The 26590-nt window shown below is 38.5% G+C and overlaps 1 protein-coding gene across 1 annotated transcript in view; it reads right to left on the reverse strand.

The window, feature by feature from the left end:
* The window catches only part of LOC133577304 (CMP-N-acetylneuraminate-beta-galactosamide-alpha-2,3-sialyltransferase 1-like), a 224479-nt gene that overhangs the window by 10155 nt on the left and 187734 nt on the right, over positions 1-26590 (reverse strand). The window contains exons 6-8 of the mRNA XM_061931006.2: positions 18889-19068; positions 7667-7712; positions 2591-2710 (exon numbers count right to left, since the gene is read on the reverse strand). Of these exons, the coding sequence (XP_061786990.1) occupies positions 2591-2710; positions 7667-7712; positions 18889-19068 (346 nt within the window). The remainder of the gene's footprint in view (positions 1-2590; positions 2711-7666; positions 7713-18888; positions 19069-26590) is intronic.

The raw sequence follows: 26590 nt of genomic DNA on the forward strand, positions 1-26590 counted from the left end.
AAGCCGACAGCGTTTCTGGGTGTTGTTGATAAACGGTTTTCGCCTTGCATAGGAGAGTTTTAACTTGCACTTACAGATGTAGCGACCAACTGTAGTTACTGGCAGTGGGTTTCTGAAGTGTTCCTGAGCCCATGTGGTGATATCCTTTACACACTGATGTCGCTTGTTGATGCAGTACAGCCTGAGGGATTGAAGGTCACGGGCTTAGCTGCTTACGTTCAGTGATTTCTCCAGATTTTCTGAACCCTTTGATGATATTACGGACCGTAGATGGTGAAATCCCTAAATTCCTTGCAGTAGCTGGTTGAGAAAGGTTTTTCTTAAACTGTTCAACAATTTGCTCACGCATTTGTTGACAAAGTGGTGACCCTCGCCCCATCCTTGTTTGTGAATGACTGAGCATTTCATGGAATCTACTTTTAAACCCAATCATGGCACCCACCTGTTCCCAATTTGCCTGTTCACCTGTGGGATGTTCCAAATAAGTGTTTGATGAGCATTCCTCAACTTTATCAGTATTTATTGCCACCTTTCCCAACTTCTTTGTCACGTGTTGCTGGCATCAAATTCCAAAGTTAATGATTATTTGCAAAAAAAAAAAAAGTTTATCATTTTGAACATTAAACATCTTGTCTTTGTAGCATATTCAACTGAATATGGGTTGAAAATGATTTGCAAATCATTGTATTCCGTTTATATTTACATCTAACACAATTTCCCAACTCATATGGAAACGGGGTTTGTAAATATAAGAATATTATTCTTCCATCTGCTCCTTTTTGATCATGGAAATTAGAGATGTCTGATAAATGCTTTAAAATGTAATATCGGAAATTATTGGTATCGGTTTCAAAAAGTAAAATGAATGACTTTTTAAAACGCCGCTGCACAGAGCGGTACATATCCGGTAAAACACGGACATAGGTCTAGTATACTCTGGACTGAAGCTGTGTGCCTTCATTGTTTTTGTAGCTGTTGTTTTGAGGCATGTTTAAAAAAAATAAAAACTAATGCACTTTGTGAAAGAGAAAGTATAGTATTTCCCATAGTTGTAGTGGGTATTAGGATTATCTCAGGGAGAGCATGTCCCAAATTTCAAGCTGCTGTTTTGAGGCATGTTAAAAAAACAGCGCACTTTGTGACTTCAATAATAAATATGGCAGTGCCATGTTGGCATTTTTTTCCATAACTGGAGTTGAAGTTGTTCCTTTATTTTGGAAAACCTTGTTTTTGATTGATTGATTGAAACTTGTACAAACCCTGTTTCCATATGAGTTGGGAAATTGTGTTAGATGTAAATATAAACGGAATACAATGATTTGCAAATCCTTTTCAACCCATATTCAGTTGAATATGCTACAAAGACAACATATTTGATGTTCAAACTTATAAACATTGTATTTATTTATTTTTGCAAATAATCATTAACTTTAGATGTAGCTGAGATAGGCTACAGCGCCCCCGCGACCCCAAAGGGAATAAGCGGTAGAAAATGGATGGATGGCATTAACTTTAGAATTTGATGCCAGCAACACGTGACAAAGAAGTTGGGAAAGGTGGCAATAAATACTGATAAAGTTGAGGAATGCTCATCAAACACTTATTTGGAACATCCCACAGGTGTGCAGGCTTGGAAGGCACCATTAATGCTGAATGGTACATACAGGTTTTGGAACAACATATGCTGCCATCTAAGCGACGTCTTTTCATGGACGCCCCTGCTTATTTAAGCAAGACAATGCCAGGCCACATTCAGCACGTGTTACAACAGCGTGGCTTCGTAAAAAAAGAGTGCGCGTACTTTCCTGGCCCGCCTGCAGTCCAGACCTGCCTCCCATCGAAAATGTTGAACGACTGAAGCTCTACATAAAACAAGAATGGGAAAGAATTCCACTTTCAAAGCTTCAACAATTAGTTTCCTCAGTTCCCAATCGTTTATTGAGTGTTGTTAAAAGAAAAGGTGATGTAACACAGTGGTGAACATGCCCTTTCCCAACTACTTTGGCACGTGTTGCAGCCATGAAATTCTAAGTTAATTATTATGTGCAAAAAAAAATAAAGTTTATGAGTTTGAACATCAAATATCTTGTCTTTGTAGTGCATTCAATTGAATATGGGTTGCAAATGATTTGCAAATGATTGTATTCCGTTTATATTTACATCTAACACAATTTCCCAACTCATATGGAAACGGGGTTTGTATTAGTAGATTGCACAGTACAGTACATATTCCGTACAATTGACCACTAAATGGTAACACCCGAATACGTTTTTCAACTTGTTTAAATCGGAGTTCACGTTAATCAATTCATGGTAAAGTTACATTGTTTAATGCATCCAGCGGGGCATCACAACAAAATTAGGCATAATAATGTGTTAATTCCACAACTGTATATATCGGTATCGGTTGATATCGAAATCGGTAATTAAGAGTTGGACAATATCGGATATCGGCAAAAAAGTCATTATCGAACATCTCTAATGGAAATGTATAAGCAACAAAAAAACAATGAAAGTGTGAACTGTACGTGACTTGCATAATATGCATTTTCATGAAAGGAATAAAAAGAAATGACGATGATGATGATACCTCATCACATATGTGGACGGCCAGCATCAAGCTGAGGAAGCCAGTGGAAGGATAGCGTCCATGTCCCTCCAGCCAAGACTCGTAGACGTACTTAAAAAACGTCGGGTTGTATATCAACACCTGCAGAGGACAGGATGCGAGAAGAGATGTGAGAAAATACTGGAAAAAATATGTTCTATAGTCAAATGGAATTTACTCAACATCACATGTACTTGATTAAATCCGTAATAAATTAAATAATAATACTAAAAATGCACACTTTTACAGAACATTTTCAAGGACAGTATTTGTAACTTATTGGCATTGAAAAAATGTTAATACGTTTACTCGTTCACTGATGTGCATGCACTCACCAAATACAATAACATTACATTAAAATGCACATTTCTACTACATAAATATTAGAAACTTGTTGCATTCATTTTTTATGTAATCAATCTTTGAGTTGTTGAGTTGAGTTTGAGTTAATTTGGAACATGCGTGCATACAACACGGTAGATCACAATTTCCCAATTTCTCTATTCAACATGTTCGACAAGGAGTAGGAAGAAGCAGAGCTTATTTGATCCTACCCCTTTTTCCTTTACATAGCTGCTGCTAAAGCTTTTGTTCACTTCCTGTTCTCAATTTATTCACAATATACTCCATAAGTAATAACAATAAAAATAAATAAATAATAATTGGTGAAGTAAGTTATATTTCATATGATGAAATGAGTAAAATTATCTTGAAAATGAATGGATGGATGAAATAAATTCTGAATGTTTATCATGGTTCTTCTTCTTTGTACTTTGTAAACACATAAATTTGAAGAGTTTCTTGAAGTGGATTCAATTACTTAATCCATTCCATAATTTAATTCCACATACTGAAGGTCTTTTTATTCCCTTTCAACACGCCTGTGCTCAAAGAAAGGTAAGGTAATAAAAGGAAAAGGGAAGGGAAGAAAGAGAAGAAAGGTGAAACAATGAAAGAGAAGGAAGGAGAAGAAATGTGATGAAATGAAAGAAGGAAAGGTAACGAAACATGAGAAGGAAAGGAAAGAGAAAAAAAAGGAAATAGAAGGGAACAAGAAGGAAATAAAATTAAAGGGAAGAACGGAAAGGGAATGAAAAAAGAAAAGAAAGTAATAGAAAGGGAAAGAAAAAAAATTATGAAAGAGAAATACATTAAAGGAAAGGAAAGAGAACTAGATGAGTGTGAATGCTCCAACTGAAACTGAAATCCTGAATTTTTTTTTTTTAGAATTGTTGAAATATTCACCCGAACAGGTTGAATATTTTGAAGTTGGAACCGTTTGAATCAGATGAAAATTGTGAGAGTTGTGGAACTTTGAAGAATGTCCCATTCACTTCAATGGGAATTTCCCCAAAATTTGGGAATTTCGGGAAAAGCGGGATTTTTTTTTGAAAATGGTAACGATGGTCTGAATGAGTTGAAATGGTTGGTGTTGGAATTTTTCAAATCGGTTGAGAAATGTTGAAGTTGAGAAATGGTTTTAAGAATTTCCTGAAATTTCGGGAAAAGTGGGAAATTTTACAGTTCAAAAAACAACTATGTTTTTTGTCCTGATTGAGAGGAATGTTTGGACGGTGGAACGGTTGAAAAATGTGGAAGGAGTAGTCGCCAGGATCAAAAAAGGGTTTGAAAAAAAACGGGAATTCTGTGAATTCCCGGAATTTTTTTGAACTTTGAAAAATAATAGTTTGAATGTCCAGGATGAGTTTGAATGTGTTGAAGGTGGAATGGTTTGAAAAGGTTGAAAAATGTGGAAATGGTGGAAGTTTGAAAAATGGCCAATTCATTTTGAGTTGGGAACAATGTCCCGGAAAACCTGAAATTCTGGGAAATCTGGGAATTTTTTTGGAATTTGTCAAAGGAAAGCTCGCAATTCCCGAATAGGCTGAAGAATTTGACGTTAGAACGGTTTGAACCGGGTGAAAAATGTGGAAGGTAGAGCGCTCCAAAATCTGGAGAAGAAGAAGAAGAAGTTGAAGCATGTGTGTGAAAAGGGAAAACAAACAGAAGAGAAGGAAAGTGGAAGAAAGCAAAGAGAAAGAATGGAACGAGAGAGAAAGAAAAAGAATGAAAAGGAAAGAAAGAAAAGAATAAAGGGAAAAGTGGAGAAAAAAGAAAGTGAAGAAAAGAAAAAGAAAGAAAAACAAAGGCGAGGAGAGAGAATATTAACAATAGAAGAACATATAATATAATTGTGGAGAGAGAGTGTGATCAGCGCGCCTGCAGGAGCAAAGGTCACCGCCTCTGTCCATGGTGCTGAAGACAGAGCACCATCAGACGGGGGCGTGGCATGTGCTGACGGCGAGACACAGCTGGCAGGTGATTAGATTTCACGTGGGGTACGTGTTAATCTAATCATCTGCTGTCTTTAACAGTAAGCGGCCAGGAGCAGAGGGGGAGAGAGGTACGGAGAGAAAGAAACAGTTGATAAAACATCCATCCATGAGAATTAAAACTTTGTTAAAAACCTGCAAGCTTGGATCCTGTGAAGCTAGGAAGCCACTTCCACAATAATATTTCAAACTATTAGTTAGTTAATTAGTTAATCTTCATATTTATTCCATAGTAACTAAGAAAGTGCGTTGAGTCGGATTTTGGAAATGCTGCATTTGTCCATTAGAAACTTGATTTTACATGAAATAAACAAATATATACATACAGTATATTACATTATACATACAGTATGTTACATTATACATAAAGTATATTACATTATACATACAGTATGTTACATTATACATACAGTATATTAATTATACATACAGTATACTACATTATACATACAGTATATTGCATTATACATACAGTATGTTCAGTGTTGGGTTAGTTACTGAAAAACAGTAACTAGTTATAGTTACTAGTTACTTCATTTCAAAAGTAACTCAGTTACTAACTCAGTTACTTACACCAAAAAGTAATGTGTTACTGTGAAAAGTAACTATTTAGTTACTTCTTTTTTTTTTAAAGCTCCAATTAATGCCCTTTTAGCCTTTATTTCAGTACTGTTATTGCACTGGAGAATAATACAATCTGTTGATCAACTTGACATACATTTGCATCACTGAACTCTGCTAAGCAATGTGGTCTACATACAACACACAAAGACAAAGATATGTTACAAAGGCCAATTTGTTTCTGGCCAGAACAAATTGACAAAACTATTTGAAATAGCTGCAACATAACATACATAAGTAACAAACAGCATATTAACAGCATAGCTGTAAAGCAAGAAAGGCACACACTACATACACAAAGCCTAACCAGGCATTTTTTCCTCAAGAAATTCTGACACAAAATCATGTCTGAAGCCCAGAACACTCTACACATTTCCCCAGTTTTAGTTTAGAGATAAGGAAAGATTGGCCTGGCCCACTAGCATCCCTCTTTATGATTGACAGAGTGTGTGTACCTTCAGTTCTGAAAGATGAGCAGAGGCAGAGTTAATCCTTACGTGGTGAAGTGTCATTGGAGTCTCTGTCTCTCTTTACTAGCTTCGTGGAAGCATGTTGCTATGTAGCTTGTTTCAGCAGATTTGAATTGCTGTTTTGGGCAGTAGATGGCATCTTTGATCCAAAGCACAATTTACATTTAACTAAATTATTATTTTCTTTGTGCTCGACAAAAGAAAAGTAGTGAAAATATCTCCATGTTAGCAAACTCGACTTCTGGCTCCGCCATGATCAGACACGCCCCCCTCCCCCCCCCCTCTCCTCCCTCCACACACTCACACTCACACTCACACACAGAGCGCGTGTCTCTCTCTCTTCTCCGGCTTGTGACACAAGAAGAATCAGAACGATGACACAGCAGCCCTCCGATAAAACACACTTTATACTACAAAAAAAGTAACGTAAAATAACGCAGTAACGCATCATGTAGTAACGGTAACTGAATTACTGAATATAAAAAAATTACGCGTTAGATTACCAGTTACCGCCGAATCTAACGGCGTTACAGTAACGCGTTACTTTGTAACGCGTTAGTCCCAACACTGAGTATGTTACATTACACATATAGTATGTTACATTACACATACAGTATGTTACATTACACATACAGTATATTATATTATACATACAGTATATTGCATTATACATACAGTATGTTACATTATATATACAGTATATTACATTATACATACAGTATGTTACATTATACATACAGTATATTAATTATACATACAGTATACTACATTATACATACAGTATATTGCATTATCCATACAGTATGTTACATTATACATACAGTATGTTACATTACACATACAGTATGTTACATTACACATACAGTATATTATATTATACATACAGTATATTGCATTATACATACAGTATGTTACATTACACATACAGTATATTATATTATACATACAGTATATTGCATTATACATACAGTATGTTACATTACACATATAGTATGTTACATTACACATACAGTATGTTATATTATACATACAGTATATTGCATTATACATACAGTATGTTACATTATACATATAGTATGTTACATTACACATACAGTATATTATATTATACATACAGTATATTGCATTATACATACAGTATGTTACATTACACATACAGTATATTATATTATACATACAGTATATTGCATTATACATACAGTATGTTACATTACACATATAGTATGTTACATTACACATACAGTATGTTATATTATACATACAGTATATTGCATTATACATACAGTATGTTACATTACACATACAGTATATTGCATTATACATACAGTATATTGCATTATCCATACAGTATATTGCATTATACATACAGTATGTTACATTACACATACAGTATGTTACATTACACATACAGTATATTATATTATACATACAATATATTGCATTATACATACAGTATGTTACATTACACATACAGTATATTATATTATACATACAGTATATTGCATTATACATACAGTATGTTACATTACACATATAGTATGTTACATGACACATACAGTATGTTATATTATACATACAGTATATTGCATTATACATACAGTATGTTACATTATACATACAGTATGTTACATTACCTTATCTTTGTTGGCCTTTATCCTGTTCATCACAGGAACATATGTGCTGCAGGAAGAGACAAGCAGAGTGTTCACTGTTAATGACAAGAACACATGATGCTATGGTGCTAGTCAGTGAGGAAACACAGCACACGTATCAAACTCAAGGCTCGGGGGCCAGATGTGGTACGCCATGTCTTTTAAATGTCATGTCACTTAAGGTGGTCCGTCATGTCATTTAAGGTGGTCCATCATGTCATTTATTGTGGCCCACCATTTATTTTATGTGGTCCGTCGGGTCATTCAAAGTGGTCCGTAATGTCATTTCAAATGGACCGCCATATCATTAAACCTGGTCCGCCTCTTCATTTAATGTGGTCCGTCACGTCATTTATTGTGGTCCATCATGTCACTTTAACGTGGTCCGCCATATCATTCAATGTGGTCCGCAACATATTTTATGTGGCCCGCCATGTCATTTAATGTGGTCTGCCACATAATTTATTGCGGTCCATTGCTTTAATTAATGTGGTCTGTCATTTTATTTAAAGTGTTCCGTCCCGTCATTCAATATGTCAATCGCCGTATTTAAGGTGGTCCGTCATTTTATTTAAAGTGGTCTGTCAATTTATTTAAAGTGGTCTGTCAGGTCATTTAATATGTCCATCATGTCATTTAATGTGGTTAATCATTTTATTTAAAGTGGTCCGTCGTTTCATTCAATGTGGTCTGCCACATAATTGAATTTGGTCTGCCACATCATATAAAGTGGTCCGTCACATCATTCAATGTGGTCTGTTATGTAATTTAAGGTGGCCTTCCACGTATTCAATGTGGCCCGCCATTTCATTTAATGTGGTTCATCACGTCATTTAATGTGGTCCGTCATGTCATTTAAAGTGGTCTGTCATTTTATCTAAAGTGGTCCGTCACGTCAATTAATGTGGTCCGTCACATGATACAATGTGGTCTGTTATGTCATTTAAAGTGGCCTTCCATGTATTAATGTGGCCCGCCATATCATTTAAGGTGGTCCATCACATCATTTAAAGTGGTCCGTAATGTCATTTAAATTGGTCTGTCATTTTATCTAAAGTGGTCCATCACGTCAATTAATGTGGTCCGTCACATCATACAATGGGGTCTGTTATGTAATTTAGAGTGGCCTTCCATGTATTTAAGTTGGCCCGCCATTTCATTTTAATTGGCCTGCCATATCATTTAATATGGTACATCACGTCATGTAATGTGGTCTGTCATTTTATGTAAAATGGTCCGTCACGTCATTTAATATGTCCGTTACGTCATTAATGCGGTCCATCATTTTATTTAACATGGTCCATCATGTTATTTAATATGTCCATCACGTCATTTAAAGTGGTCCGTCACGTCATTTAATCTGTCCGTCATGTCAATTAGTGTGGTCTGTCACTTCATTCAATGTGGTCTGTTATGTCATTTAAGGTGGCCTTCCACGTATTTATTGTGGCCCATCATGTCATTTAAAGTGGTCCGTCATGTCATCCAATGTGATCTGCCACATAATTGAATTTGGTCTGGCACATCATATAATGTGGTCAGTCACGTCATTCAATGTGGTCTGTTATGTCATTTAAAATGGCCTTCCACGTATTAAATGTGGCTCGCCATATCATTTAATGTGGTCCATCACGTCATTTAAATTGGTCTGTCATTTTATCTAAAGTGGTCCGTCACGTCAATTAATATGGTCCGTCACATTATACAATGTGGTCTGTTCTGTCATTTAAGGTGGCCTTCCATGTATTTAAGGTGGCCCGCCATATCATTTAACGTGGTCCATCACGTCATTTAATGTGGTCCGTCATGTCATTTAACTTGGTCTGTCATTTTATCTAAAGTGGTCCGTCACGTCAATTAATAGGGTCTGTCACATTATACAATGTGGTCTGTTATGTCATTTAAAGTGGCCTTCCATGTATTTAAGGTGGCCCGCCATATCATTTAATGTGGTCCATCACGTCATTTAATGTGGTCCGTCATGTCATTTAACTTGGTCTGTCATTTTATCTAAAGTGGTCCGTCACGTCAATTAATAGGGTCTGTCACATTATACAATGTGGTCTGTTATGTCATTTAAAGTGGCCTTCCATGTATTTAAGGTGGCCCGCCATATCATTTAATGTGGTCCATCACGTCATTTAATGTGGTCCGTCATGTCATTTAACTTGGTCTGTCATTTTATCTAAAGTGGTCCGTCACGTCAATTAATAGGGTCTGTCACATTATACAATGTGGTCTGTTATGTCATTTAAAGTGGCCTTCCATGTATTTAAAGTGGCCCGCCATATTATTCAAATTGGCCCGCCATATCATTTAACGTGGTCCATCACGTTATTTAATGTGGTCCGACACGTCATTCAATGTGGTCTGTTATGTCATTTAAAGTGGCCTTCCATGTATTCAATGTGGCCTTCCACGTATTAAATGTGGCTCGCCATATCATTTAATGTGGTCCATCACGTCATTTAAATTGGTCTGTCATTTTATCTAAAGTGGTCCGTCACGTCAATTAATATGGTCCGTCACATTATACAATGTTGTCTGTTATGTCATTTAAAGTAGCCTTCTATGTATTTAAGGTGGCCCGCCATATCATTAAGTGGTCCATCACGTCATTTAATGTGGTCCGTCACGTCATTCAATGTGGTCTGTTATGTCATTCAATGTGGCCTTCCACATATTTTCAAAGTTTGCCTTCCACGTATTTAAGGTGGCCTTCCACGTATTCAATGTGGCCTTCCACGTATTCAATGTGGCCTTCCACGTATTCAATGTGGCTAGCCATTACATTTAATGTGGTCCATCACGTCATTGAATGTGGTCCGTCATGTCATTAAAGTGGTCTGTCATTTTCTCTAAAAGTGGTCGGTCACGTCAATTAATGTGGTCCGTCACATCATACAATGTGGTCTGTTATGTCACTTAAATTGGCCTTCTATGTATTTAATGTGGCCCGCCATATCATTTAATGTGGTCCATCATGTCATGTAATGTGGTCCGTCATGTCATTTAAAGTGGTCTGTCATTTTATCTAAAGTGGTCCGTCACGTCATTTAAGGTGGCCTTCCATGTTTTTAATGTGGCCCACCATATTATTTAACGTGGTCCATCACGTCATTTAATGTGGTCCGTCATGTCATTTAACGTGGTCTGTCATTTTATTTAAAGTGGTCCGTCACGTCAATTAATATGGTCCGTCACATCATACAATGTGGTCTGTTATGTAATTTAAAGTGGCCTTCCATGTATTTAACGTGGCCCGCCATATCAAATAAACTTGGCACGCCATATCATTTAATGTGGTCCATCATGTCATTCAAGGTGGCCCGCCATATCATTTAAGGTGGTCTGTCATTTTATCTAAAGTGGTCCGTCACGTCAATTAATGTGGTCCGTCACATCATACAATGTGGTCTGTTATGTCATTTAAAGTGGCCTTCCATGTATTTAATGTGACCCGCCATATCATTTAAATTGGCCTGCCATATCATTTAATGTGGTCCATCATTTCATTTAACGTGGTCTGCCGCTTCAAATATTGTGGCCCTCTGAGAGCCGCAATAATTGCAACGTGGCCCTCAACAAAAAGAAGTTTGACAGACCTGCAGTCGGGGGATGACTTTCCTATTCCATCTCATTGAGGTGATGATGATGAATTATTGTCACGCCTGTTTGAACTGAGCCGATTAAACAAACGTCACTTCTCCTGTCACTTTTCATTGCAGAGTCTCGCTTGTCTGCCAAACTGCAGACCTCAGCGTGGAGAATGGGAGATAACACGCTCGCATTTGAAGTAAACGTAACGGTGGGCATACCAATGAGTGAGGTGAGAATCAGTGATGATTATTAACATTCCAGGCATTCCAGGAAAAACACCTGGAAAAATGATGAAGTCCATTGTCTTGGGCCTTATTAGAATTCAAGACATTATTAACATGACTTATATGTGCTGCCATGGCTTTGGTGCTAACTGTGACATGAATAGTTGCCATGCATATTCCTGCAGACATCTGCAATAAACAATCTGGTTTAAGCAACTTTACACTCCGCACTCCTTCAACTAGCGACTGTAAAATGACTTTTAATGCGAGCTTTTATTACAAACATTTGTTTGGATTTACTCGTCCTGCTCTGGAGTTATTGGCACAGCCTTTCACTTATTATCAGGGAGCTGCTTTTTATTCGGCCAGATAAAAGTGTCACATATTTTGAAGATGGTTTCATAAATTGAGCATCTTCAATTTATGCTCCAATGCAACTTTGGTACCGGTACTGAACCACCAGCACCTGTTCCCATTTGTCATAATAAAAAGTCAAGCATATTCCAAACATGAATCACTCTTGGGTGCATAAAAACGACCACTTCATGTGATTTGTTGTTCTTTTTGTTCACCACAAATTAAGAATGGAAGAAAGGTAGATATTCAAATTAAACATGTAATAAAATACCACAAGAACTAAATAAATACAGTACCCTAAAATTATTTTAAAATAAACCACAAATGCTATTTTTATATTAAAAAAAGAATTACATTTAATTAAAAATAAACAATAACCCTAAACTTTTATATTAAAAAAAAATAATTAAATTTAATTAAAAATAAACAATAACCTTAAACTTTTAGGGTGTTTCAGCCAATTGTAGACCTGAAGAAAGTAACATTTGAAAAAGGCAAAAAATTAACAAAATAAAAAATACAAATAAAAATAACATGGTGGCAATCACTGCTGAATATAAGAATGAAGTTAAAAATAAAAACTAATTATTGAAAAAGTTAAAGGCCTTGCTAAAGCAACAGGTGGCGCTACAACCCCAAACCTAAACCAATTTTCACTCAATCAGAAGCCCGAAGAAAGTCATTTCTGGAAAAGACAAACATTTCATAACCACTAAAAATGCACTAAGATATTATAAAACAAATATATACTAATTTATAAATAAAATAAAATACATAAAAAATACATGTATACATACATATACATACACGTGTATATATATATATATATATATATATATATATATATATATATATATATATATATATATATATATATATATATATATATATATATATATATATATATATATGTATGTCTTAATAAGGTTATCCAAAAAATAGTGCTCGATACCGTAGTAGAGCGCAATATATGTATGTGTGGGGAAAAAAAAATCACAAGACTATTTCATCTCTACAGGCCTGTTTCATGAGGGGGGTACCCTCAATCGTCAGGAGATTTTAATGGGAGCATTCGCATACCATGGTTTATATAGGGCACAGAGTGGGTGGGTACAGGCTGGTCTAGGGGCGTGGTGATTGGCTCATGTGTTACCTAGGAGGTGTTTCCGTCTATGGCGGCATGTTGTTACAATTTCGCTGCGCTTGTTGAGGGATGACAGGTCTGGACGGTAGATAATAAACAGTTTCTCTTTCAAGCATAGGTTGCATCTTTTATTACCACTATTGTAAGGTGTGCTGGATGCAAGAATTTGCCATGTTATTGAATATTCAACATTATTGTCTTTGAGGTCCCAAATGTGTTTGCTGAGTTCTGTGGTATTTCGCAGGTTTTTGTTCCTGAAAGAAGCCTTGTGGTTGTTCCATCTGGTTTTGAATTCACCCTCGGTTAATCCTACATATGTGTCGGATGTGTTAATGTCCTTGCGTATTACCCCCAGTCAGAACGACTCCAAAACCAACAAAGCATGTAACTGTCGAAAGAAACCTGATTGCCCCCTCAACGGGGGATGCTTACAAACATCAGTTGTCTACCAATCTAAGGTAATACGCAAGGACATTAACACATCCGACACATATGTAGGATTAACCGAGGGTGAATTCAAAACCAGATGGAACAACCACAAGGCTTCTTTCAGGAACAAAAACCTGCGAAATACCACAGAACTCAGCAAACACATTTGGGACCTCAAAGACAATAATGTTGAATATTCAATAACATGGCAAATTCTTGCATCCAGCACACCTTACAATAGTGGTAATAAAAGATGCAACCTATGCTTGAAAGAGAAACTGTTTATTATCTACCGTCCAGACCTGTCGTCCCTCAACAAGCGCAGCGAAATTGTAACAACATGCCGCCATAGACGGAAACACCTCCTAGGTAACACATGAACCAATCACCACGCCCCTACACCAGCCTGTACCCACCCACTCTGTGCCCTATATAAACCATGGTATGCGAATGCTCCCATTAAAATCTCCTGACGATTGAGGGTACCCCCCTCATGAAACAGGCCTGTAGAGATGAAATAGTCTTGTGATTTTTTCCCCCCCACACATACATATATATATATATATATATATATATATATATATATATATATATATATATATATATATATATATATATATATATATATAGATATTTATATTATAATAATAATAACTAATAGTAATAACTAATTTGAAATCAAATCTCAAAGTGCTATATATTAAAATACATAAAAACAAATAAAAGAGAAAAATTGGAGAAAAAATATCACACGATTTACAGATTAAAATTAGCTGCAGGCTTTTCTAAAAAGGTGAGTCTTAAGTCTTAACTTGCACTTACAGATGTAGCGACCAACTGTAGTTACTGACAGTGGGTTTCTGAGGTGTTCCTGAGCCCATGTGGTGATATCCTTTACACACTGATGCCGCTTGTTGATGCAGTACAGCCTGAGGGATCGAAGAATACCACAAGAACTAAATAGCTGCTTACGTGCAGTGATTTCTCCAGATTCTCTGAACCCTTTGATGATATTACGGACCGTAGATGGTGAAATCCCCAAATTCCTTGCAATAGCTGGTTGACAAAGGTTTTTCTTAAACTGTTCAACAAATTGCTCACGCATTTGTTGACAAAGTGGTGACCCTCGCCCCACCCTTGTTTGTGAATGACTGAGCATTTCATGGAATCTACTTTTCTACCCAATCATGGCCCCCACCTGTTCCCAATTTGCCTGTTCACCTGTGGGATGTTCCAAATAAGTGTTTGATGAGCATTCCTCAACTTTATCAGTATTTATTGCCAACTTTCCCAATTTCTTTGTCACGTGTTGCTGGCATCAAATTATAAAGTTAATGATTATTTGCAAAAAAAAAAAAAAAATGTTTATCAGTTTGAACATCAAATATGTTGTCTTTGTAGCATATTCAACTGAATATGGGTTGAAAATTATTTGCAAATCATTGTATTCCATTTAAATTTACATCTAACACAATTTCCCAACTCATATGGAAACGGGGTTTGTACATATATACACATATATACGTATATCTACACATATATACAAATATACATATACACATATACACACATATATATACATGTATACACATATATACATATACAGTATATAAATATACACACATATACAGTACATACACATATTTTATAGATATACTGTGTTTATATATATATATACATATATGTATATATACTGTATATATGTATTTGTATATGTCTATATATATATCAGTTTATATTCTTTATTTTATTTCTGATTATTATTATTATTATTTATTTTTTCTTTAATTAATTGATGTATCCGTAAATATTTAGTTTTCCTGCTGTTTCTTTATTTGGGGGGTGGCGGCTGGCACGTTGGGATATAAACAAAAAAATATTTTGACATTTAGGGCAGACAACAGATATATGATGTATGTAAATATGATGTAATGGATAGGAATGTCTGATACTAGAAGTCAATAAAGATTTCATGAAAAAAACAAAACAAGTATTATATATGTATATATAGATAATGTGATATATTTTCTGCAACTTCAATGCCGTGGCTGTGTTAACAATTGCATTGAAAAGTGCATTAAATGCATTAAAAAGTCATCAAAAACAATATTTATGTGGGTGTGTCTTAAGTCCAACCGACCCATGCATGTCCTCACCTTGCACAGATAAGCTTACTTTACATGCTGGCCTCTACGTCAGTGTTTTTCAACCACTTTGCCACGGCACACTAGTGGAGATTATGTAATGTCACCTTAATTGAGTTAAAAGTTGTTACATTTTAAGTCTACTTTATATTTATTGTTGTGCCCTTATCTGCACGATCCTTTCCATCCTTTGTAACTGAGCTACTGTGTGGAAAATGTTCCCTTGTGGATCATTAAAGTTTGTCTAAGTCTAAGTCTAAAAATATTATTTGCAAACCAGTAATTATAATCCGCAAATAATGTGCCGTTGTTGAGTGTCTGTGCTGTCCAGAGCTCGGCAGACTAACCATGCTATAATCTTTCATATCAGTAGGTGACAGCAGGTAGCTAATTGCTTTGTAGATGTCGTGAACATGGTTTGTCACAATATGCAACCGACAGCGGGAGGCAGCGTGCAGGTAAAACGGTATCTAATTTTTAAACAAAAAGTAAACAAAAAGCTGAGTGCCCCTAAGAAAAGGCATTGAAGCTTAGGGAAAGGCTATGAAGAACGAAACTAAAACTGAACTGGCTACACTGCAAAAAGGCAGTGTTCAAAAACAAGAAAAAAAAATACAAATTCGGGGTATTTTACTTGAACAAAGGAAAATTATCTGCCAATAGAACAAGACAATTTGGCTTGTCAAGACTTTCCAAAACAAGTACAATTAGCTAACCTCAATGAACCCTAAATACCTTCAAATAAGTATATTCTCACTAATAAGTGCACTTTTCTTGGTAGAAAAAACAAATATGAGACCTTTTTTCTCAAAATGTTGAAAAATATTCTTAAATTATGTAAATGCTAGTGCCATTATCTTGACATAATGATATGCGCTCGGCATTACATTTATTGAAACCAGCAAACTTATACTAAAAAGTAGTTTATTGTTCTTAATGGAAAGGCACCCGCTTGTTACTCTCGGGGTCTCCTAGCCGCTCAGGCTAAAAATGCATTTTTTCCATCCATAACATGACATCATCGAGGCAACTGTGTGCTCTTTCAGTCAATTAGTCCGCGAGGAATATAAATTGTCGGAGGCAGATATTTACATATATCCGAATTTAAGTGTTACTCTTTTATTTCATAATCATATTACAAAACAGCTAGTGTTTTTCTTCCAATTGTGGTCTTTTGGTTGTCTGCAAAAACTGTGTGCTTAACCTTGAATCTTCTGATGTAAGAAAGAGAGATACTCCTTTCTCTTATCTTTTCTTATTCCCAGGTGCGGAGGACAATGGGCATGTGTTTTGGCTGGAGGGACATGTCTGCGAGGGGGGGGAGAGAGAGAGACTCAAGAGGGGATAGGGTTTTTCGGGGGGGGGGGGCAGACCATCTTGGCGGCGCGATTGAATGTTCTATGCTGGACTGGTCTCAATGTATATGCAAAGCTTTGCAAATATATTACAAAATACCTATTCTGTCTCTGGTGGTTTTTCTACTCAGCTTTAAGTGTCGTAAAGAGCTTGGGAGCGACTTGTGACTTGAATTCCCTGGGAGGAACAACTGGTCCAAACGCAATATATATATATATATATATATATATAGCCGACCCACAGACAATTTTTTTTTAATTATAATTTTGAAGAATTTACCTGAATGTGCATGAACTATTTCTGTTCAAAATTGTTTGAAATGTCACATGTTAAATGTTTAAATATTAACTGTCCGTTTACTGTACTGTGCCAACTGTACTACTATATGAGTACGTGTTTTCTATTGTTTCATTGAAAACAAAACAGCAAAGTCCATTTGGCTGTCATCCGTTTTAATTATGAGACACAATTGTGTCAAAGTCATGATTTTTTAATTTCACGCTTGAAATAAGAAATTATTACTTTGAAAAAGCGGTTTTATACTCGTGAGTGTTGATGACACAGCTTTGCAACACTTGATATTCTAGTTTCAAGCATGTTTTACTCAATATAGGTCATCAAATCTCAGCAACAAGCTGTAATATCTTACTGAGATCATTTAGGACCAAAAACCTTAAAACAAGTAAAACACTAACATAAAATCTGCTTAGTGAGAAGAATGATCTTATCAGACAGAAAATAAGCAAATATCACCCTTATTTGAGATATTTAATCTTACTTAGATTTCAGTTTTTGCGGTGTACAAAGTAAACAGAGACAGAATGCTGGACGACAGCAAAGACTTACAAGCGAGTGGAGCAGAGATGCCGTCCACATCCGTACATGGCAATCAACAATGTCCACACAAAGAAGGACAGCATCCGCACATCTTAAATAGTCTTGATGGCTAAAACAAAGCGGGTGCGGGGAATAGCGCTCAAGGAAGACATGAAACTGCTACAGGAAAACACCAACAAAACAGGAAAGGCCACCAAAATAGGAGCGCAAGACAAGAACTAAAACACTACACACAGGAAACCAGCAAAAAACTCCAAATAAGTCAGGGCGTGATGTGACAGGTGGTGACAGTACACCTACTTTGAGACAAGAGCTATAGTGATGCTACCTCAGTAGAAGCATTTAAGTCCCATCTTAAAACTCATTTGTATACTCTAGCCTTTAAATAGCCCCCCTGTTGGACCAGTTGATCTGCCGTTTCTTTTCTTTTCTCCTCTGCTCCCCTTTTCCTTGAGGGGGGGGGGCACAGGTCCGGTGGCCATGGATGAAGTGCTGGCTGTCCAGAGTCGGGACCCGGGGTGGACCGCTCGCCTGTGCATCGGCTGGGAACATCTCTACGCTGCTGACCCGTCTCCGCTCGGGATGGTGTCCTGCTGGCCCCACTATGGACTGGACTCTTACTATTATGTTGGATCCACTATGGACTGGACTCTCACAATATTATGTCAGACCCACTCGACATCCATTGCTTTCGGTCTCCCCTAGAGGGGGGGGGGTTACCCACATATGCGGTCCTCTCCAAGGTTTCTTATAGTCATTCACATCGACGTCCCACTGGGGTGAGTTTTTCCTTGCCCGTATGTGGGCTTTGTACCGAGGATGTCGTTGTGGCTTGTGCAGCCCTTTGAGACACTTGTGATTTAGGGCTATATAAATAAAGATTGATTGATTGATTGATTGATGCTTGGTTATGATTTAAAGTCATATCCAACAACGACTTTTCACTGTCAATATCGGCTGCTGAGTTTAATTTGTTTTATGTATTCTGCTGGTGGTGTGCGTCTGGACTTTTTTTAATGACTTTGGCTCAAAAAAGGTTGAAAAACACTGCTCTGCGTCATGTAGAGACTTCGATGACTGTTGTGAGAGTGAATAAGCGGCGGCCACACGTACTATTTGACCGTGCCCGTGGTCAGGGCGCTGACGACCCACTGCAGGTCCAGCGTCTTGAAGGGCACGAGCACCAGGTTGGTGGCGTTGTCCAGGTCCGTGGCGCTTTCGGGATACAGCACGTGATGCGTGGTCCTGGCGCCCACGTCCTCCTCAAAACCAGCCGTGGGAGCTTGGTTCATTCTGGAAGGAAAACAATACATTTTATATCGACTTCTTTTTTTTGCACAATAGCACAATGTGTCCCGTTTTTGAGCATTTCTGGACAACAATTTGGAACAATTTTTGAGCACAACAACGCTCCCTCCCTATTATGACGGCCAGCAATGCTCTTTCTCGCTTCTGCCGGAGCGGTAATTGCCGAGAACAGACAGGAAGTTGGATGCTGTCAGTGCCACATAGGGGACAAATCATTAGGATGATGACCCCCCCTCTCTCCCCTAGTGCACCTTTGAGTAACACGGTCGTTGAGGCCCGGGCAATAGCATTTTGCTCATTAGTCACTCTGCTGTTGACAGCCATGTAACAGCGTGACATTTGCAGCATCAGTCTGCCGCCTCCTTGCAAAAAAAAGTCATTTAGTGTCCATCCACCTTGGAAAAGGCTTTTTTTTCTCTGCCAACTACACAGCACCGAAGTACATGTCAAACTACTTCATACTTGCCAACCCTCCCGGATTTTCCGGGAGACTCCCGAAATTCAGCGCCTCTCCCGAAAACCCCCCGGGACAAATTTTCTCCCGAAAATCTCCTGAAATTCAGACGGAGCTGGAGGCCACGCCCCCTCCAGCTTCATGCGGACCTGAGTGACGTGTTGACAGCCTGTTCGCACGTCCGCTTTCCCATCATATAAACAGCTAATGATCGAGGGCGAGTTCTTGGTTTCTTATGTGGGTTTATTGTTAGGCAGTTTCATTAACGTCCTCCCAGCGCGGTAACAACACACAACAACAGCAGTCAAGTTTTCGTCCCCCGTAAAGCAGTTTGTCTGCCGTAAACAGCAATGTTGTGACACTTTTAAACAGGACAATACTGCCATCTACTGTACATGCATATGTGACCAAACCCATAATGTGTCACATTTTTGTGTTGATTTATTTATTTTATTTTGTGGTTTGAATTCGTTTTTGTAGCTGTCATTACACATTTATCAGTATTCACATTGGTCAGTAGGGGGCAGTAGGGTGTTTCTTCCCAATTGAATGCTATCACCTGCAGTGTCTTGTCATTCTGATGAGCGCGACCAGTCTGTGAACAATTGTAACGTCCTGTGTGCTTTTTCCTCCTGTATAACAGGTTAGTTTTGGTGAATCAACTCACTGAATAATATCCATGTGATCTTTATAAGCTTAAGTACACATTCTGATGGTGGAGCCTAACTCTAAAGTGTTTGTGAGTTTAGTTTGTATTTGTGAATGAATCCAGTGCACAGCTGCAGTAATCAATACAAAAAGGCGACGTGAGTGCGCAATGTTTATATAGGAACTTCTGATCCTAATTCAGACTCCCAAATTAGAGCTCCCGTTTTCTTATTGATTTTATAATGTATATTTGTATAATGTGTGTGTTCTGAAATAGTGACAGAGAATAGAACAAGGATGGACAATTCAACCCTTAACTCAACAATGAGTAGATGAGTGTTATGTGTGTGTATATGTGTAAATAAATGAACACTGAAATTCAAGTATTTATTTTATTTATATATATATATATATATATATATATATATATATATATATATATATATATATATATATATATATATATATATATATATGTGTAATAATATATATATATATATATATATATATATATATATATATATATGTGTAATAATATATATATATATATATATATATATATATATATATATATATATATAGCTAGAATTCACTGAAAGTCAAGTATTTCTTATATATATATATATATATATATATATATATCTTAACCACGCCCCCAACCACGCCCCCAACCACGCCCCAACCCCGACCACGCCCCCCCCCCCCCCCCCCCACCTTCCGAAATCGGAGGTCTCAAGGTTGGCAAGTATGAACTACTTCCATAAGGTAAATGACCGCCATAACCACAACACTAGGGGGGAGCTCCACTAACCACGTTAAACCCAGATTCCCATCTAACAAAGGTCTTAACTCATTCTCCTTCTATGCCACATCAATATGGAATGCACTCCCAACAGGTGTAAAAGAAAGGGCATCTCTATCCTCCTTCAAAACAACACTAAGAGAACACCTCCAGGCAACTACAACCCTAGACTAACCCCCTCCCCCCACCACATCCCACCTCCCCGGATTGTAAATGATCAAATGTAAATATTCAAATGTATATACTTGTTCTTATGCTTTCTGAGCTCACTATGTTCACTGTACATATCCTACCAAGTCAGAACTACACTCTTTCAATGTCCATTTCTCAGATGATGCAATTGTTGATGACTGAAGTGCTGATATCAACCAAACCTAACCCCTCTGCCCCAACCCCAATAATGTAAATAAGTCAATGTATATACTCTGATGATTAACTTGTGTGATGACTGCATTATGCTGATAGTATATATTTGTACCATATATTGATTAACGTGGACCCCGACTTAAAGGGGAACATTATCACCAGACCTATGTAAGCGTCAATATATACCTTGATGTTGCAGAAAAAAGACCATATATTTTTTTAACCGATTTCCGAACTCTAAATGGGTGAATTTTGGCGAATTAAACGCCTTTCTATTATTCGCTCTCGGAGCGATGACGTCACAACGTGACGTCTCATCGGGAAGCAATCCGCCATTTTCTCAAACACATTACAAACACCGAGTCAAATCAGCTCTGTTATTTTCCGTTTTTTCGACTGTTTTCCGTACCTTGGAGACATCATGCCTCGTTGGTGTGTTGTCGGAGGGTGTAACAACACGAACAGGGACGGATTCAAGTTGCACCAGTGGCCCAAAGATGCGAAAGTGGCAAGAAATTGGACGTTTGTTCCGCACACTTTACCGACGAAAGCTATGCTACGACAGAGATGGCATAGAAGAATATCGACCCTAGCTTCCCTGGCCTGCTGACATCAACTCCAAAACTGAACAGATCAGCTTTCAGGAAAAGAGCGCGGATGAGGGTATGTCTACAGAATATATTAATTGATGAAAACTGGGCTGTCTGCACTCTCAAAGTGCATGTTGTTGCCAAATGTATTTCATATGCTGTAAACCTAGTTCATAGTTGTTAGTTTCCTTTAATGCCAAACAAACACATACCAATCGTTGGTTAGAAGGCGATCGCCAAATTCGTCCTCGCTTTCTCCTGTGTCGCTGGCTGTCGTGTCGTTTTCGTCGGTTTCGCTTGCATACGGCATACTTGCCAACCTTGAGACCTCCGATTTCGGGAGGTGGGGGGTGGGGGGCGGGGGCGTGGTTGTAGGCGTGGTCGTAGTGGGCGGGGGCGTGGTTGGGGGCGTGGCTAAGAGGGGAGGAGTATATTTACAGCTAGAATTCACCAAGTCAAGTATTTCATATATATATATATATATATATATATATATATATATATATATATATATATATATATATATATATATATATACTGTATATATATATATATATATATATATATATAATTAAAAAAAAAAAAAAAAAAATAAAATAAATAAATAAATATATATATATATATATAAAGAGGGACAGAGACAGCGCACAGTGTGGATCACATGTTACCATGGCGAGAAAACATGGAGAGACTGCCAGTTATCTAGTCTCCACCAGTTGTATAAAATGTGCCATCAGTACAACTGGACAGTGCTGTTTCAGTTCCATCATCAGGACCATCAGTGAGTCAGACACAAACTAACCTCATCATTGAACCAGATTCAAGGGCTGCTGAGTTGCCATCATCAGAACCCAGATCACCCACAACAAAAACCCCACCAGTGATCCGCAGGTACCCAGAAAGGTTTCGAGTACCACAAAAAAAACTGAATAAAAATCTGTGTTAAAGGTGTACAAATACTGTTTGTATAATAAGCATGTTATTGTTTACAAATGAGGGTTAAGAGTTCAGTACTAAAAAAAAAAGAATGTGGCTTAAGTACAGTTTTTTAATTGAGCTGCTGCATTTTTTGGTTGGGTTGTTTATTTCTGTGATCTATGTTTGTCTGTTGCCATCTCCTGGTGAATGTTGGCTATAGCGTACTGGGGTTACTTTTTGGTTGGCCAACGATTTACGTGGTGTTGCGCACCTGACGTCAAGTGTGTGAGTCTGTTCTGAAGTCTACAGTAAAGAGACGTACTTCATCACCTCGCCTGGTTATTGCCTCCAACTCAATATATTACAACAACATTGCTCCCGCATGGAGCTGGAGGGGGCGTGGCCTCCAGGTCTGCCTGAATTTCGGGAGATTTTCGGGAGAAAATTTGTCCCGGGAGGTTTTCGGGAGAGGCGCTGAATTTCGGGAGTCTCCCGGAAAATCCGAGAGGGTTGGCAAGTATGGCATACGGTTCGAACCGATATGGCTCAATAGCTTCAGTTTCTTCTTCAATTTCGTTTTCCCTACCTGCCTCCACACTATAACCATCCATTTCAATACATGCGTAATCTGTTGAATCGCTTAAGCCGCTGAAATCCGAGTCTGAATCCGAGCTAATGTCGCTATACCTTGCTGTTCTATCCGCCATGTTTGTTTGTATTGACATCACTGTGTGACGTCACAGGAAAATGGACGGGTGTTTATAACGATGGCTAAAATCAGGCACTTTGAAGCTTTTTTTTAGGGATATTGCGTGATGGGTAAAATTTTTAAAAAAACTTCTAAAATTAAAATAAGCCACTGGGAACTGATTTTTAATGGTTTTAACCATTCTGAAATGGTGATAATGTTCCCCTTTAAACAAGTTGAAAAACGTATTCGGGTGTTACCATTTAGTGGTCAACTGTACGGAATATAGGCAGCACGGTGGAACAGGGGTTAGTGCATGTGCCTCACAATACGAAGGTCCTGAGTAGTCCTGAGTTCAATCCCGGGCTCGGGATCTTTCTGTGTGGAGTTTGCATGTTCTCGCCGTGACTGCGTGGGTTCCCTCCGGGTATTCCGGCTTCCTCCCGCCTCCAAAAACATGCACCTGGGGATAGGTTGATTGGCAACACTAAATTGGCCCTACTGTGTGAATGTGAGTGTGAATGTTGTCTGTCTATCTGTGTTGGCCCTGCGATGAGGTGGCGACTTGTCCAGGGTGTACGCCGCCTTCTGCCCGAATACAGCTGAGATAGGCTCCAGCACCCCCCGCGACCCCAAAAGGGTCAAGCGGTAGAAAATGGATGGAAGGATGGATGTACAGAATATGTACTCTACTGTGCAATCTACTAATAAAAGTTTCAATTAATCAATCAAAACCATTTAGACCATTTCTGGACAACAATTTGGAACAACACTCCTCAGCCTTCCCGGTAAGGTCTATTCAGGTGTACTGGAGAGGAGGCTACGCCGGATAGTCGAACCTCGGATTCAGGAGGAACAGTGCGGTTTTCGTCCTTGTCGTGGAAGTGTGGATCAGCTCTATACTCTCGGCAGAAGCCTTGAGGGTGCATGGGAGTTTGCCCAACCAGTCTACATGTGCTTTGTGGACTTGGAGAAGGCATTCGACCGTGTACCCCGAGAAGTCCTGTGGGGAGTGCTCAGAGAGTATGAGGTATCGGACTGTCTGATTGTGGCGGTCCGCTCCCTGTATGATCAGTGTCAGAGCTTGGTCCGCATTGCCGGTAGTAAGTCGGACACGTTTCCAGTGAGGGTTGGACTCCGCCAAGGCTGCCCTTTGCCACCGATTCTGTTCATAACTCTTATGGACAGAATTTCTAGGCGCAGTCAAGGCGTTGAGGGGATCCGGTTTGGTGGCTGCAGGATTAGGTCTCTGCTTTTTTGCAGATGATGTGGTCCTGAGGGCTTCATCTGGCCAGGATCTTCAGCTCTCACTGGATCGGTTCGCAGCCGAGTTTGAAGCGACTGGGATGAGGATCAGCACCTCCAAGTCCGAGTCCATGGTTCTCGCCCGGAAAAGGGTGGAGTGCCATCTCCGGGTTGGGGAGGAGACCCTGCCCCAAGTGGAGGAGTTCAAGTACCTCGGAGTTTTGTTCACGAGTGAGGGGAGAGTGGATCGTGAGATCGACAGGCGGATCGGTGCGGCGTCTTCAGTAATGCGCACGCTGTATCGATCCGTTGTGGTGAAGAAGGAGCTGAGCCGGAAAGCAAAGCTCTCAATTTACCGGTCGATCTACGTTCCCATCCTCACCTATGGTCATGAGCTTTGGGTTATGACCGAAAGGACAAGATCACGCGGGTACAAGCGGCCTAAATGAGTTTCCTCCGCCGGGTGGCGGGGCTCTCCCTCAGAGATAGGATGAGAAGCTCTGCCATCCGGGAGGAGCTCAAAGTAAAGCCACTGCTCCTCCACATCGAGAGGAGCCAGATGAGGTGGTTTGGGCATCTGGTCAGGATGCCACCCGAACGGCTCCCTAGGGAGGTGTTTAGGGCACGTCCGACCAGTATGAAGCCACCGGGAAGACCCAGGACACGTTGGGAAGACTATGTCTCCCGGCTGGCCTGGGAACACCTCGGGATCCCCCGGGAGGATCTGGACGAAGTGGCCGGGAAGAGGAAAGTCTTGGCTTCCCTACTTAGGCTGCTGCCCCCGCGACTCGACCTCAGATAAGTGGAAGAAGATGGCTGGATGGATGGATACATTTGCAACAATCATGTGTTCATTTTGAGCAGACCATTGCTTACTGGCATATGTAATATGCAAAGGCACGCCATTGCTTACTGCAGGGTCTAGGCCCAAACTACTTTATATATATATATGTATTTTTTATAGTTTTTTTTTTTTTTTTGCTGATGTCAGCAGAAAGTTGTCACCCAGTATCCTAAAAGTGGCGGTTGAAGCGGCGGCGTGTAATAGCCAAGTAACACTTTAAAAGGTCAGCGCTATTTCACCACTGTTTCATTTCACTGTTTGCGGCTGCTGTTGTCGCCGCCGCTCCTTCTTAAGGTTAACTTTTCCAAACGCTTACGCCCTTCCGGCTGACTCCTCGGCGCGTGGAACGCCGTATGCCTTTTTTATTAGGAGAGCGAGATGCGTGTGGGAAACTGCTTTAATGTGGTATTTCACCGTGACAATTAGATGTCAGCACATTTAGTCAGTCACAGTTACAAATGTTCCTATTTATAGTATTGTTTTATTTACATTTTACAAAATGTGAAAAAACATGGAGTATAATAACAATAATAATGCTAATACTCATTATTATTGATATTATTTGATACATGTATATTTTCTTATAATATTCTATGTATTAATTATATGTATTCCTCAGTTGAAAATGTTGTGGGACTTTCTTCATATGAGCAACAGATTTGATTTATTTTAAAAACAATTAATAGCAATAGGAGGTAAAATGGTGAAAAAGGAAGCATATATTGTCATGTCTTTGTAAAAAGACAATCACTTAGTAAGCTACTAAAATGTGTCGAAAAATGTACTGAAAAAATGGTAATCCCTGACAGGTAAAAGCCAAAAAAAATTATTTTTTTAAATAAAACACATATACATATATATACATATATATATATATATATATATATATATATATATATATATATACACACACACACACACACACACACACACACACACACACACACACACA

The sequence above is a fragment of the Nerophis lumbriciformis genome, linkage group LG37 (assembly GCF_033978685.3).
Source record: "Nerophis lumbriciformis linkage group LG37, RoL_Nlum_v2.1, whole genome shotgun sequence".
Classification (NCBI taxonomy): Eukaryota; Metazoa; Chordata; class Actinopteri; order Syngnathiformes; family Syngnathidae; genus Nerophis; species Nerophis lumbriciformis.